The sequence below is a fragment of the Heterodontus francisci genome, chromosome 45, assembly GCF_036365525.1.
Source record: "Heterodontus francisci isolate sHetFra1 chromosome 45, sHetFra1.hap1, whole genome shotgun sequence".
In the NCBI taxonomy this organism is placed as follows: domain Eukaryota; kingdom Metazoa; phylum Chordata; class Chondrichthyes; order Heterodontiformes; family Heterodontidae; genus Heterodontus; species Heterodontus francisci.
The window spans coordinates 14,318,064-14,332,670 of NC_090415.1; the positions used below are offsets into that span (position 1 = coordinate 14,318,064).

Sequence of the window (14,607 nt, forward strand, 5' to 3'; positions counted from 1 at the left end):
ATCTGAGTAATGAACAGATACAGGCCTCGGAATGTAAAACTAACCTCTGCGGGATCCACAGACTGGTACAGGAGGTGACCCACCTCCGGAAGCTGGAACACTGGGGCGGGCGAGAGCCACTGTCCACTGTGTTTGTGTGCTCGGTTTCAAAGCAGTATTTCCGTGTCTCCTCTCTCCAGAATAAGTAGGTTTTCCTGCCGCAGGAGAGCACTGATATTCTGCTGAATCTCCAAGTGGGAATTTGAGGGAAAATGTGCATTTCGATGACAGATTTTGATCAAAAAGCGGAGAAAACGTCAGCGAGCTGCTGAGGGAGGGCGAGCGGTGCGGCAATGGAACGGGTTTAACTCGCAAAAAGTCCTTTTAATTCGGGTGAAACTTTGCTCGCGGCAAGTGTTCCGATCATGGAGACAGGACGGGCCTCTTCTGGGGCTTTGGAATGTCCGATTGTCATCGGGATTGAAGAGTTTAGGAGGCAAGAGAAACACAGAACAGCCACACAGGCAGGGAGCTGAGAGCAGGCGGTCTCCGCCCACGTCCGCTCCAGGCCTATAAATTGCGCTGTGTCGCCGCCTCTTGCTTCATTTCAGATCCAGCTCTGACAGTAAAGAGAGAAGAGAGAGAGAGATTCGGACAGTATGGATACCGCTGTCAGCGAAACGGCTCCGCCTGCCGCTCCCGCCGCTCAAGTCAAGGCCGCCAAGAAGAAGAAGAAGGTGTCTGCCCGGTCCAAGGCACCCGGACCCAAGCTACGCGAGCTGGTCCTCCAGGTTGTGGCGGCTGACGCTAAGAGCAAGGGGATGTCCGCGCCCGCCATAAGGAAAGCTCTGGGTAACAGAGGCGTCAATGTGGCTAAACTCCGCGTCTGGATTAATTTAGCCATCAGGAGGCACGTGGATAAAGGCACCCTGGTGCAGACCAAGGGCAAAGGGGCTTCGAGCACCTTCAAACTGCCGAAGGAGAAAACTGGGGGGAATGTGACCAAGGCGGGAAAGAAGCTAACAACCAAAAAACTGGCAGTTAAGAAGCCGGCAGCTGCCAAGAAACCGGCAAGCAAGAGGTCTCCCGCCAAGAAACCGGCCAAGAAATCTCCCGCCAAGAGACTGGTCAGGAAGTCTCCCGCCAAGAAAGCTGGCCCTAAAAAGGCCAAGAAAGCGGCCGCCGGTCAGAAAAAGGCTCCTGCCAAGAAGGCTCGGAGCCTCAAGAAGACGAAAGCTGTCGTGGTGAAATCGGGGGCGGGGAAAGCGAAAGGGCCTCGCCAGCTGAAAACTCCCAAGGCAAAGAAAGCGGTCAAGAAATCTCAGAAGAAGTAAATCAAAGGCGCACCTTGAAAACATCCGAACCCAAAGGCTCTTCTCAGAGCCACCCACCTTTCTCTTTAAAAAAAGAGCCGAGACCGCAACTAAATGTCGCGTCCCGGTTATAATCTCATCGAAACCTATTGGGGTAAACACTCGCTATACCCGCGTTGTTTTTCATATAATGAAGTGACTGCCGAGGTCCCTGTCGGACTCGGGCCCCTTCTACCAAATACAGAATAGGGGCTCTTTTCAGAACAACCCTTAGTGAGGGGGCAGGGTCTGGATAGCGGTTCGATGTTAGTGTTCGGTTGTTTTAGTACACAATTGTAATGAGTCCTGAGCAGAGAGCGCCGGTGGTTGAATTGAGTGCAGTGTGCATGTAGAGAGTATTGAAGTAGAAGGGATGACCTAATGGACGGTTTGACGATATCAAAGGCCATTGATACATTGGATAGAGAAACAATTTCCTCTGCTTTTGGAGTCCAGCAGTCAATTTAAGACCCGGTTGATGACGTGAGAGGGGGTGCTCGGGTTTTCTGTTGGGAGGATGTATGAGATGGGCAGAATGGTCGGCACAGAAATTGGCGGACTTTTTTGAAAATGAAGCGCCATCCCAGCTCAGCCAATCGTAGTTTCCACCCTTTCGTTCAGCCGTCAGTGATTGGTTGGGAGACTGGGTGCCAGCCAATCACTGCTTGGGGCGGTCGCTGACGCAGGTCAAAACGGCGAACCCAACAGCTGCGTTCGCATTCAGAGTTCCTGCGGCTTGGATTCGTTCCGAAGATGGCGAGAACCAAGCAGACAGCGCGCAAATCGACCGGAGGGAAAGCTCCGCGCAAGCAGCTGGCTACCAAAGCGGCCCGCAAGAGCGCTCCAGCCACGGGCGGAGTGAAGAAGCCTCACCGTTACAGACCCGGCACTGTGGCTCTGAGGGAGATCCGCCGCTACCAGAAATCCACCGAGCTGCTCATCCGCAAACTGCCCTTCCAGCGCCTGGTGCGGGAGATCGCACAGGACTTCAAGACAGACCTGCGCTTCCAGAGCTCTGCCGTCATGGCCCTGCAGGAGGCCAGCGAGGCTTACCTGGTGGGGCTCTTTGAGGACACCAACCTGTGCGCCATCCACGCCAAGCGAGTCACCATCATGCCCAAAGACATCCAGCTGGCACGCCGCATCCGCGGGGAGCGAGCCTAAACTGACCCTGCCCTGAACTGAGTTCGGCATCAAATACCACAACGGCTCTTTTAAGAGCCACCAAAACATCCAGGCAAAGAACTGTAAGTTGCCCCATACTTTGCAGATCCTGTTTTTAGTATAGTTGAGGATTGGGGCCTGTATTCTCCAGCGTTTCAAAGAATGAGAGGCGATCTCATTGAAACTTCCAAAATTCTTACATGGCTGCACAGTGTAGATGCGGTAAGGATGTTTCCCCTGGCTGTGGAATCTGGAACCGGGAGACAGTCTCAGAATAAGCGGTAGGCCATTTAAGGCTTAGATGAGGAGGGATTTCTTCACTCAGGGTGGTGAATCTTTGGAATTCCCTACGCTAGAGGGCTGGGGAAGCTCAATCATTGAGCAAGTTCAAGACAGAAATCGGTAGATATCTGGATACTAGTGACATCTCGAGATATGGCAATGGCACAGGGAAGTGGCGTTGAGATATGATCAGCCATGATCTAATGGAATGGCGGAGCAGGCTCGGCGGGCTGAATGGCCTACTGCTGCTCCAATATTACTCGTGGTGGCAGCAGGATTTGATCTCGGTTTGAATTTAAGTGAACTCTCACCTTGATTCATAGCGGGTGGGGTACTGGGACTTCTACTAAATTCATCGTAGTGCACTTACCATCATATATTCTCGAAACAAAGAGCTGACGGGAGTCTTGCCATTAAAAATAGCTCTTAATGAGCAACGAAATTAGGAGCAGGAGTAGGCCACTGCCTGAGTGTGAACTATTTTTATTTTTGCAGGATGATGGGAAAAAGGCAGAAGAGTGGCATTAGCTGAGTAGCTCTTAGACAGCCAGCATGAACAGATAGGTCAAATGGCCGCCTCCTGTGCAGTAACCATTCTATGAGCACAGGCGTGGGTTTTGTACTGTACCTTTCAGTTTCTGGAATCAGAAAGCAGGTTTTATACTGTACCTGTCAGTGTCTGATAAAGGAGGGTCACTTTCTTTTGTCTTCACCAGCAGGACAAGGTGACCAAGAGGTTAAGGTAATAGATTGATGATCCCTAATCTGCATGCATGGGTTCGACTCCCATCCCCCTCTCAATTGTATATTTGGGGGAGATGGTGGTGTTGTGGTAAAGTCACTGAATTAATAATCTAGAGGCCCAGGCTGGTGGTGGAATTTAAATTCAAGTAATTGATAATCTAGAATTGAAAGCCAGTCTCAGTCATAGTGTCATGAAGGCATCATTGATTGTTGCAAAACAACATCTGGTTTGCTAATGTCCTTTAGGGAAGGAAATTTGCTGTCCTTATCTGGTCTGGCCTACATCTGGCTCCAGACCCACAGAAATGGCCATGCAAGTCAAGCAGTTGGCAACAAATGCTGGCGTTGCCAGTGATGCCCACATCCCATGAAAGAATAAAAAAACATCATGGCCTGTGGTTGTGTGTTTCAGCCTGTATCTGTCAGTCTCCAGTATGGGAAGGTGGCCCTCAGTCTCTGGTAGGGACTGTGGGTTTTATATTGCGTTTTTGTCAGTATAGGGCCCTTTTTCTTTGTATCTGTCTGTTTCTCTCATGTGAGTGTGGCATTTAATCTGAACCTATTTATTTCTGGATTATGATTGTATGTTTTATGCAGTATCTGCCACTCTCTGGTCAGTGAGCATCAGGTTTACTCTGTTCCTGTCAGACTCTTGGTATGTGATTGTGAATGTTACTCTGTAACTAATTTCCAGATAGTGTGTCTCTTTATATTGTGCCTGTCGGTCTCTGGATATAGGAGTGTGGGTTTTATTCCATACCTTTCAAATTCTGGTGACTGGGTTTTCCTCTCTACCTGTCTCTATTGTCGAGAGTGTGCTTTTTTAGGATAGCAGTCACTCTCTGGTTATAGGTAGATTTTGTTTTCTCAGTTTCTACTAGTTTTTCGTGAGTCATTTTCTCTCTGCCTCTTTCACTTTCTCATATGTGAATGTATGTATATTTTACTCTGCCTCTGGAATGTGATGGTGTATTTTACTCACTCCCTGTCAATTCCTGTTAAGAGTGTAGATTTTATATTGTACGTCATTCTCTGGTATGTGTTAGTGGATTTTATTCTAACACGCGGGGGGGGTGTGGTTGCTGTGTGTGTGGGATGGGGGGGTGGGGCAGTTCTGTGGCCCTTCAACACACCATGTCTGTGCCTGCCATCAAGCACCAACACCTGGCTCGTAGCTGTGTATGCTATGCCATTTCAAGTGCTCATCTAAATACTACTTAAATTTTGTAAGGATTCCTGCCTCTACCTCCCCTTCAGGCAGTACATTCCAGTTTCCATCAACCCTCTGGGTGATCTTTTTTTCCTGAAATCCCCTATAAAATTCCTGCCCCTTACCTTCAATCTATGCCCCCTGGTTATTGACCCCTCTACTAAGGGAAAAAGTTTCTCCCTATCTAACCTGCCTCTCATAATTTTGTACACCTCAATGAGGTCCTCCCTCAGCCCTCTCTGCTCTTAGGAAAGCAACTGTAGCCTTTCCAGTCTCTCTTTATAGCTGAAATGCTCCAGCCCAGGCAACATCCTGGTGAATCTCCTCTGCACCCTCTCCAGTGCAATCACATCCTTCCGAGAGTGGTGCCCAGAACTGTACTCAGGTCCAAGTCCTCCCATTTTTTCCCCCACACCCAACCCGACTTGACCATCAGTTAACCTACCTTCCATTTTACACTGCTGTGTCCTAACTGGTGTTTTATACAGCTCCATCATCACCTCCCTTCTCTTATGTTCCATGCCTCAGCTTATAAAGGCAGGTATCCCATTTGCCTTCCTAACCACCTTATCTACCTGTATTGCTGCCTTGAGTGATCTATGGACAAGTACGCCAAGGTCCCTCTGACTAAAGGCCTGCTCGGGTCAGCAAATGAGACCTGACCCGAGCCCAACAGAACCCCATCTGAGCCCGACCTGGCCCGAGTCCTTCCATTTTTCCCATGCCAACCTGATCTGACTCGACAACCAGTTAACCTACCTTCCATTTGTCACTTTGTTCCTTATCTGCACAAGCTTAAAATAACTAACAAAACCATCTTTAAAGTGCAAAATTAACATGAAAGTCACTTACCTGAGGTGGTGATAGTGTGTTTGATCTGGCCCAACCTGACCTGAGCCCGAATGCCGGACCCAGAAGTATGACCCAACCTGACCCAAACCCGACACATGTCATTGAGTCCCATTGGGTAGCAGGCCTTTGCCTGTGACCCTCTGTACTTCCTTGGGTCCGAACATCCATTGTATATTCCCTTGCTTTATTAATCCTCCCGAAATGCATCACCTCACACTTCTCAGGATTAAATTCCATTTGTCACTGCTCCACCCATCTGACCAGCCCATCTATATTGTCCTGTAATCTAAGGCTTTCCTCCTCCAACACCACCAATTTCCGTGTCATCTGTGAACTTACTTATCGTACCTCCTATCGTCACGTCTAAATCATTAATGAGCACTACAAACAGCAAGGGTCCCAGCACCGATCCCTGCGGTACACCACTTGTTACAGGCTTCCACTCGCAAAAACGACCCTTGACCATCACCCTCTGCCTCCTGCCACTAAGCCAATTTTCGATCCAATTTGCCAAATTGCCCTGGATCCTATGGGCTCTTACCTTCTTAACCAACTCTCATGTGGGACCTTATCAAAAGCCTTAATGAAGTCCGTGTAGACAACATCAACTGCTTTATCCTCATCTACAGATCTAGTCACCTGCTCGAAAAATTCAATCAAGTTTGTTAGACACCATCTCCCCCAAACAAAGCATGTGTGTCTGTGTGTTGTATTTTTCAGTAGGTGAGTGCATGTTTTTAAGCTGTGTCCGTCCGGTTCTTGACCGAGTGCAGATTTTATTCAGCATCTGTCAGTCTGTGCTCCTTGAGAGTTGTTTTTTACACAGTGCTTTTTAGTGCCTAATATGTAATAGTGGATTTTAATTTGTAATTTCAGGTTTTTGGTTTGCAAGTGTGCATTTTAATCAGTATCTGTCAGCATCTGGAATGTGCATGTCACTATTTTTCACTGAATCTGTCAAGTTTTATTTAGAGATACAGCACTGAAACAAGCCCTTTGGCCCACTGAGTCTGTGCAAACCATCGACCACCCATTTATACTAATCCTACATTAATCCCATATTCCTACCACATCCCCACCTTCCCTCAATTCCCCTACCACCTACCTATACTAAGGGCAATTTATAATGGCCATTTACGATTATGATTAGATATACAGCACTGAAACAGGCCCTTCGGCCCACCGAGTCTGTGCCGACCATCAACCACCCATTTATACTAATCCTACACTAATCCCGTATTCCTACCAAACATCCCCACCTGTCCCTATATTTCCCTACCACCTACCTATACTAGTGACAATTTATAATGGCCAATTTACCTATCAACCAGCAAGTCTTTTGGCTTGTGGGAGGAAACCGGAGCACCCGGAGGAAACCCACGCAGACACAGGGAGAACTTGCAAACTCCACACAGGCAGTACCTAGAATCGAACCCGGGTCCCTGGAGCTGTGAGGCTGCAGTGCAAACAACTGTGCCGCCCACAACCTATCAACTTGCAAGTCTTTGGCTGTGGAAGGAAACCAAAGCACCCGGCGAAAACCCACACAGTCACAGTGGGTACTTGCCGCCCATTTGATGTGTGCCTGGAGCTTTATTCTGTACTTCTCAATCTGTGGTAGGTGAGTATCAGATTTATTCTGTACCTGTCAGTTTCTGCTATATGATTTTGTTTTTCTTTCTCTGTCCCTGACAGTCTCAGGCATAGGTATGTAAGTGTGGGCTTTCTTTAACAGTCTCTGCTATGTGTATGTATATTCTACTCTGTCCTAAGTCTCTAGTAAGAGCATGCAGGTTTTATGCAGCGCCTGTCATTTTTTTTTTTTAGTAGCTGTATTAATCATACCACTCAGTTTTTGGCATACAAGTGTGGTTTTACTCAAACTGCCAAGTTCTGATGTTGGCTCTAGGTTATTCCGTGCATCTGTCAGTCTTTGCTATGTGTGTGTTCATTTTGTTTCTGTCAGTCTCTCATGTGAGAATCTGGCTTTTAACCTATTCCTGTCAGTTTCTGGTTTGTGATTGGGTGATTTTATTCAGTACCTTTCAGTTTCTGAAAATTGAATGTGGGGTTTTCTCTATATCTGTCAGTTTCCAATTTGAGTGTTTATTTTTCTGAATCTTTCAGTCTCTGAGAGTCTGGGTTTCACCTTTTTTTACTATCAGTCTCTAGTATTTGATTGTGGGTTTCAATCTAGAGCTGTTAATTTCAGGTTTGAGTGAGTGGATTTTGTTCCATTTGTGTCAATCTCTGCGATTGAAATGCTGGTTCATTCAGTACCGGTCTGTTTCATATTTTTATGTCTAATACTGCTCCTGTTGGTTTCAGGTATATAGATGTGAGCTTTACTCAGTACCTCTGTGTCTGTGCCCCTGGTAATTTCTGTTATGTGAGTGTGTGTCTTACTCTGTATCGGGTAGTCTCTGCTATTGTATTTAGCACTCTCCCTGTCAGTCTATGCTATATGCATGTTGGATTTAATCTGTTCCCCTCAATTTCTTGTTTTTGACTGAGCATTTTTTTTTCCAGTATCAATTTCTGGTATGTGATATTTTTACACTGTCCCTGTCAGTCTTGAAGTGAGTGTGGGTTTTAATCTGTGCCACTCATTCTCTGGTTGAGTGAGAAGTGTATTCGTATCAGTATCTAGTATGCATGAGTGTGTGTTTTATTAAATACCTGTATATCTCTGGTATGAGAGTAAGTTTTACTTATATCTGTTAGTTTCTGATGTGTGAGTGCATATTATACTCAGTCTCTGCTATATGATTATGGTTAATTCTGCCAGTCTCCAACATGGAATTGTATTTTTTCTAATCATGTTCAAGCATGGGAGCATGGATTTACTCTGCATCTGTCAGTTTCTGCGCTCTGTCCCTGTCAGACTCTTGTATGTGGTTTTTTTTTTTCACTTGTTCCTGTTAGTCCCTGATCCCCAGTTAGGAAGGCAAATGGTATGTTGGCATTCATTGCAAGAGGATTTGAGTACAGGAGCATGGATGTCTTACTGCAGTTATACCTGGCCCTGGTGAGACTACATCTGGAGTACTGTGCGCACTTTTGACCTCATTACCTATCTGAGGAAGGATGTTCTTACCATGGAGGAAGTGCAAAGAAGATTTACTGGGCTGATTCCTGGGATGGCAGAATTGATGTATGAGGAAAGATTGGGTCGACTAGGCCTGTATTCACTCGAGTTTAGAAGAATGACAGTGGATCTCATAGAAACCTATAAAATTCTAACAGGACTGGACAGGCTAGATGCAGGGAGGATGTTCCCAATGGCTGGGGAATCCAGAACCAGGGGTCACAGTCTCAGGATATGGGGTATGCCATTTAGAACCGAGATGAGGAGAAATTTCTTCAGAGGGTGGTGAACCTGTAGAATTCTCTACCACAGAAGGCAGTGGAGGCCCAGTCATTAAATATATTCAAGAAGGAGCTAGATATATTTCTTAATGCCAAAGGGATCAAGAGATATGGGAAGAAAGTGGCAACAGGGTACTGAATTAGACCATCAGCCATGATCCCTATTTGAATGGCAGAGCAGGCACAAAGGGCCAAATGGCCTACTCCTGCTCCTATTTTCTATGTCTATGTTTCTATGTTAGCATGGGTTTGTAATGCACCGCTCAGACTTTGGTGTGCAATAGTGGATTTCACTCTGCACCTGTCAGTTTCTGGTATATGATGTTTTTTTCACTCTGTCCCCAACAATCTCAGTCTCATGTATAGGAGTTTGATTTTACACTGTACCTCTCAGCTTCTGGCATGTAAGTGTGGGTTTTACTCCGCATCCATCAGTCTCTGCTATGTGCATATATATTCTACTCCATCTTTGTTAGTCTGTGGTAAGAGAGAGCGGGTTTTTACTCGGTGTCTGTCATGTTTTTGGTAGGTGTGAGAATCAGTAACAGCCAGTTTTTGGCTTGCACGTGTGACTTTACTTTCAAACTGCCAACTCCTTGTGTGTGTGCTTGTGTTTATGCTCATGCATGTGTGGGTGTGTGACTGTTTTATTCTGCACCTGCTAGTTCTTGGTATGTGAGCGTGGGTTTTACTCTGTATTTGGCAGTCTGCTACATTACTGTGTTTTGCTCTATCCCTGTCTATCTTTAATGCGCGAGTGTGGGTTTTAATCTGTTCCACTCTTTCTCTGGTTGGTGGGTGAGGAGTTTATTCAGTATCTCAGTTTCTAGTATGTGACAGTAAGTTTTAGTCTGTGCATGCCAGTCTGTCATTTGAATGTGTGTTTTCCTCTATACCTGTCAGTCTCTAGTATGAGTGTTTTGTTCAACACCTGTAAGTTTCTACTATGAGAATAGGTTTTACTGTTATTTTCTAATGTGAGTGGATGTTTTACTTGGTATCTGTCAGTCTCTGATATATACTCCTGCTCCTATGTTCTATGTTTCTATATGATCCACTGTTTAAATCTCTGTTTCCTGCATTTTCTCTTGTTCCTGCAAGTTTCAGGTATGGGACAGTGGGTCTTATGCTTTACCCATCATTCTGTTATGGGATGGTGTGTTTTTCTATGTGGTTTTTTTTTCCAGATTCTGGGACTTTATTGTGGATTCCAATAGGTATCTGTCTGCCACCTTTTATGCAGCTGTGTTCAGCATATATCTGGCAGTCTGAGTGTTGGTATTCCTTTGCCTCTTTCAGTTGCTGGTATGTGAGTGTGAGGTACTGAGTTGTACCTGTCAGTTTCTAGTATATAGGTGAGGCTTTTTTTCTGTACATGTCTCTGCTCTGCTGTGAGTTTGTGATTTACTCTGTACCTATGGTATGTACCTGTGCTTCGTTCATTTACTGCCTCTCTTCGAGACTGTACGTGCATGGAAGATTCATACTGTACCTATCTGTCTCTGATACTGCTTGTGAAAGTGGAATTCGGTGTGTGTCTGTTGGTCTCTGTTACTGTGTGTGAGTGTTGAATTCTCTCTGTTCAGTCTCTGGTGCTGTGTGTGCATGTGTAGTGAATCAATTCTATATTCATCACTGTCTGTTACTGTGTGTGTTTAACTCTGCATCTGTCAGTCTCCTGTGCTGTGTGTAAGTGTGAAATGTATACTATATCTCCCAGTCCCTGGTACTTGAGTGATGAATCCTTTATGCATGTGTCAGTCTTTAGAACTGTCCTCAGATTGGGATTTGATTAGTATCAGTCAGTCCTTGGTGTTCTCCATGTGCTTAATTGACTCGATGCTGGTATGGAATGTGTGAGGAATTCATTTTTCAATATTCAGTCTGCATGATTGTGACAATGTGAGTTTTATTCATTCTGTATCTCAATTTATGGTGTTTGCTCTAAATATTTAGTTTAGTTTTAGAGATACAGCACTGTAACAGGCCCTTCGGCCCACTGAGTCTGTGCCGATCATCAACCACCCATTTATACTAATCCTACAATAATTCCATATTCCTACCACATCCCCACCTGTCCCTATGTTTCCCTACCATCTACCTATACTAGGGGCAATTTATAATGGCCAATTAACCTATCAACCAGCAAATCTTTGGCATGTGGGAGGAAACCGGAGCACCCAGAGGAAACCAACGCAGACACAGGGAAAACTTGCAAACTCAACAGAGGCAATACCAAGAATTGTACTGGGGTCGCTGGAGCTGTGAGGCTGCGGTGCTAACCATTGGTTATTGGCTAAATATTCGATTGATCGGGCACCAGTGTTGCTTTTATGTGTATGATAAATTTTGTTCAGTCACTGGCACTGTGTGAGATTGTAAATTAATTCCACAGATGTAATTCACTGTCAATCTGTGTTAATTCTTTCTGCATCTCTCTGCCCTCAAGAAGTTTCTGAATTAATCAAGGGATGGATTTCCAGGGATATGGTTAAATGAAATTGAGGTATATAACAATCATGATCTATCTTGAATGGCAGAACAGATTAGAGGGCTGAATGGCCTCCTCCTGTTCATTTCTATGTTGCTATGATACCCTGGTAGTTTGATGTCTGAACCTGTCTATTGAACAGATGACATCAATGATACAATAATGCACTGTAAGAACATTACTGTTCTTGGTCTACATAACTGTTCAATTCATTTCCCAATCCCCCTTCTGTACATTCATGCTGGTTTGAGATTGTCTGTTTCCGTCTCGAGGAATTTTGGTTCAGGCCATTACCTCAGTTTGTCTGGGGTGTGTTGGTTGATAGGTTTAATGGTCCATGCACAATCACCAGTGTGAATTGAGATTGTATTGGCGTGCATTTCTTCATAATGCATGAGTGAGGGAGTGGAAATGGAACTGTATGATCTGTTACAAAGGTGAAACCCCATCTGATTCTGCTGCTCTGTGTGATGGTAGGATTCACAATGTGATTCTGGAACTTCACATCACTGTGAGACTGACTGCTTCAGTTCCATGACAGTAGAAGTGAAGCCAGTTCTGTGTTTGTGTGTGCTTTTGAGAAATAATGCACCTACTTTTTGTCAGAAGGAGTTGGCTGCTGTGTCCTTTGCGTCCCGGGTGGAGGAATGATCACATTTCATTCTGGCCCCTTGAAGGACGTTGCTATGAGATTAGAAACAAAAATGTTACTCCTGAAGGACAGGTGCAGAGAATAGCAAAATAAGGTTATTATTCTTGTTTATAATTTGTGCTATTTTGGAGAGAAGCAGAGATACAAACTCTGTCAACATCTGACGCTACTGCAGCAATTCTGCACTCAAACTAGGTCTGTCAGACAGTTTTACCATACATTATCAGCATCCACTCACAAACATAAATGCTGCACTGCTCCACGTCTGAGGTGGAGCAGTAACTATGGAACATTCAATGTTCATGTCCCCCACTCCTAAGGTACTACCTGTAAAATTCATACTCACTACTTGTGATTTATAAGCACGGGTACTTGGGTTAGGCATCCATTGTGTTCTATTGGAACTGAGTTGAAGGCCTTTGTTTTTCACAGAATGCCATAGTGCCCAGCACCTTCTGTAGTGACAATGAGTATCTCAATCACTGGCCACACAGTTCTGGGGAATTGAGTGCTGGAGCAGGAGCGGAGGGACCTGGGTATATATGTGCATACATCGTTACAGATGGCAGGGTATGGACTACAAAAGCAAGGAAGTTTTATGTTAAACTTGTATAAACACTGGTTTGCCCTCAAATGGAGTACAGTGCCGCACTTTTGGAAAGATGTGAAGACATTAGGGAGGGTGCAGAAAAGATTCACGAGAATGTTTGAAGGGATGAGGAACTTCAGTTACATGGACGGATTGCAGAAGTTGGGACTCTCTTCCTTCGAGAAGGGAAGGGCGAGAGGAGACTCGATAGAGATCTTCAAGGTTACAATATGTCTGGACAGAGATCGGGAAAAGCTGTTCCCATTGGCAGAAGGATCGAGAACAAGAGGGCACGGAGTTAAGGCAATTGGCAGCAGGTGACATACGGAAAATCTTTTTTTTCATGCAGCGATTGGTTCTGATCTAGAATACACTGCCAACCGAGTCATTTAGAGGGAATTAAACTATAATCTGAAAAGGATGAGGGTGCAGAGCTACTGCGGGAGGGGGAGGGGGGTTGGTGGCTGGCACTAGGTGAATTGCTTCTTCGGAGAGCCAGCATAGCGAACAAGGGCCGAATGGCCTCCTTCTGTGCTATTACAATTCTATGTAAGTGAAGCAGAACAACTATTTTTTCCCCCTCAATGCATCCTTTAACACTTCCAACCTACTTCCTGACTGGCTCTGTTATCACGGTCTGCTGTCCAATCATAACACACACGGTGAGATTGAAAACAGAATTCACCACTGACTTGGGAAATGAAGGAAGAATGAGTTCTACAGCAAGATGAGCTACTTTCTCAGTTACCTTACGCTGCACACACTGCCCAAGCACCGCCTCCCGCATTCCTGCTGCACTCCGCCTTTCACAGTCTGACCCCCACTGTGTCTGACGTTGCTCCGTTTGAATTCCAATCTGTTTAATAACCATCTGCGGATGCAGTCCCAAGGCGAAACACTGCTGCAAAGATGCTGCTGTTTATTTCCCTCACTCAGGTCTTGACATCTATGCTCCCGAATGCGTTCAAAGATGCAGCACTCAAGAAATGGCACTGGGGGAGAGGAGGAGCGCACAGGCGCCGTTCCTGTCCGTTTCAGAGCTGTGTGTGAGGGGGGAGGGAGAAGTAGCCTGTGTTTAGCGCACGCTCAGTCTTATTGTCACGTTCAAGCCAGCCAAAATCAGCTCGTTTCACAAATCTCTTTGATCATCAATGGGCGACAATAAGAGGAGGCTGACAGGCTATTAATTAACTTGTAACTTCCTTTTCAATGTACGAGGCCCAGGCACTGGAGTGGGAGTTTTGAAAACAGACAGAACAAAAGAACACGTACATGCAAATGTTTTAGCTTAACAAAATAAGTGACAGCCATTCGCTGCATCATTCCTCCGGGCGATGCCTTCACCAATCAGAGCCAAGCTGTCTGGTTTCCATTTCAAACAAAGCTTGGCAGTTAACTGTCAATCCCCACAAACTGGTACATTCCACATGGCAACGTCTCTACCAATCAGAGTCCACTTGCCAACCAATCAGCACTCTTCTCACACAGTATTAATCTGTTGCTTTGCCTTACATTGGTATTCTTTCGATTTATACTGATGAATGCAAGATGAAAATCATCTCGGTTTTTAGCGATTAACAAGGTCGACACTACCAAACGATTATTTTAATAAACAAAATCTGGAATTGAAAGCTAGTCTCAGTAATGGCGCCATTAAACTGTCCATAAAAATTGTCCTAAAACCTCATCTGGTTCATTCCTGTCCTTTAGGGATGGAAATCTGCCGTGCTTACCTGGTCTAGCCGATATGTGACTCCAGACCCACTGCAATGTGGTTGACTCTTAACTGTCCTCTGAAATGACCGAGAAAGCCACTTAGTTGCGAAGTGACCAATAAATGCTGGACTTGCCAGCGACGCCCAAATCACATGAAATAATTTTAAGAAAAGGTGGTAATTGCAGTGTTTAAGGTCTAGGCAGCTG

The 14,607-nt window shown here is 45.4% G+C and overlaps 1 protein-coding gene across 1 annotated transcript; it reads left to right on the forward strand.

Moving 5' to 3' along the window:
* Window positions 1-600: 600 nt before the first annotated feature.
* LOC137356485 (histone H1.3-like) lies at window positions 601-2,300 on the forward strand. The gene has a single exon (XM_068022370.1). The coding sequence runs from the start codon at window positions 639-641 to the stop codon at window positions 1,311-1,313; it is 675 nt and encodes a 224-aa protein (XP_067878471.1). The 5' UTR covers window positions 601-638; the 3' UTR covers window positions 1,314-2,300.
* The last annotated feature ends 12,307 nt before the right edge of the window (window positions 2,301-14,607 follow it).

Bases quoted from the DNA above. Each gene is read 5' to 3' on its own strand.
- LOC137356485 (XM_068022370.1), top strand. From the start codon at position 639: ATGGATACCGCTGTCAGCGAAACGGCTCCGCCTGCCGCTCCCGCCGCT.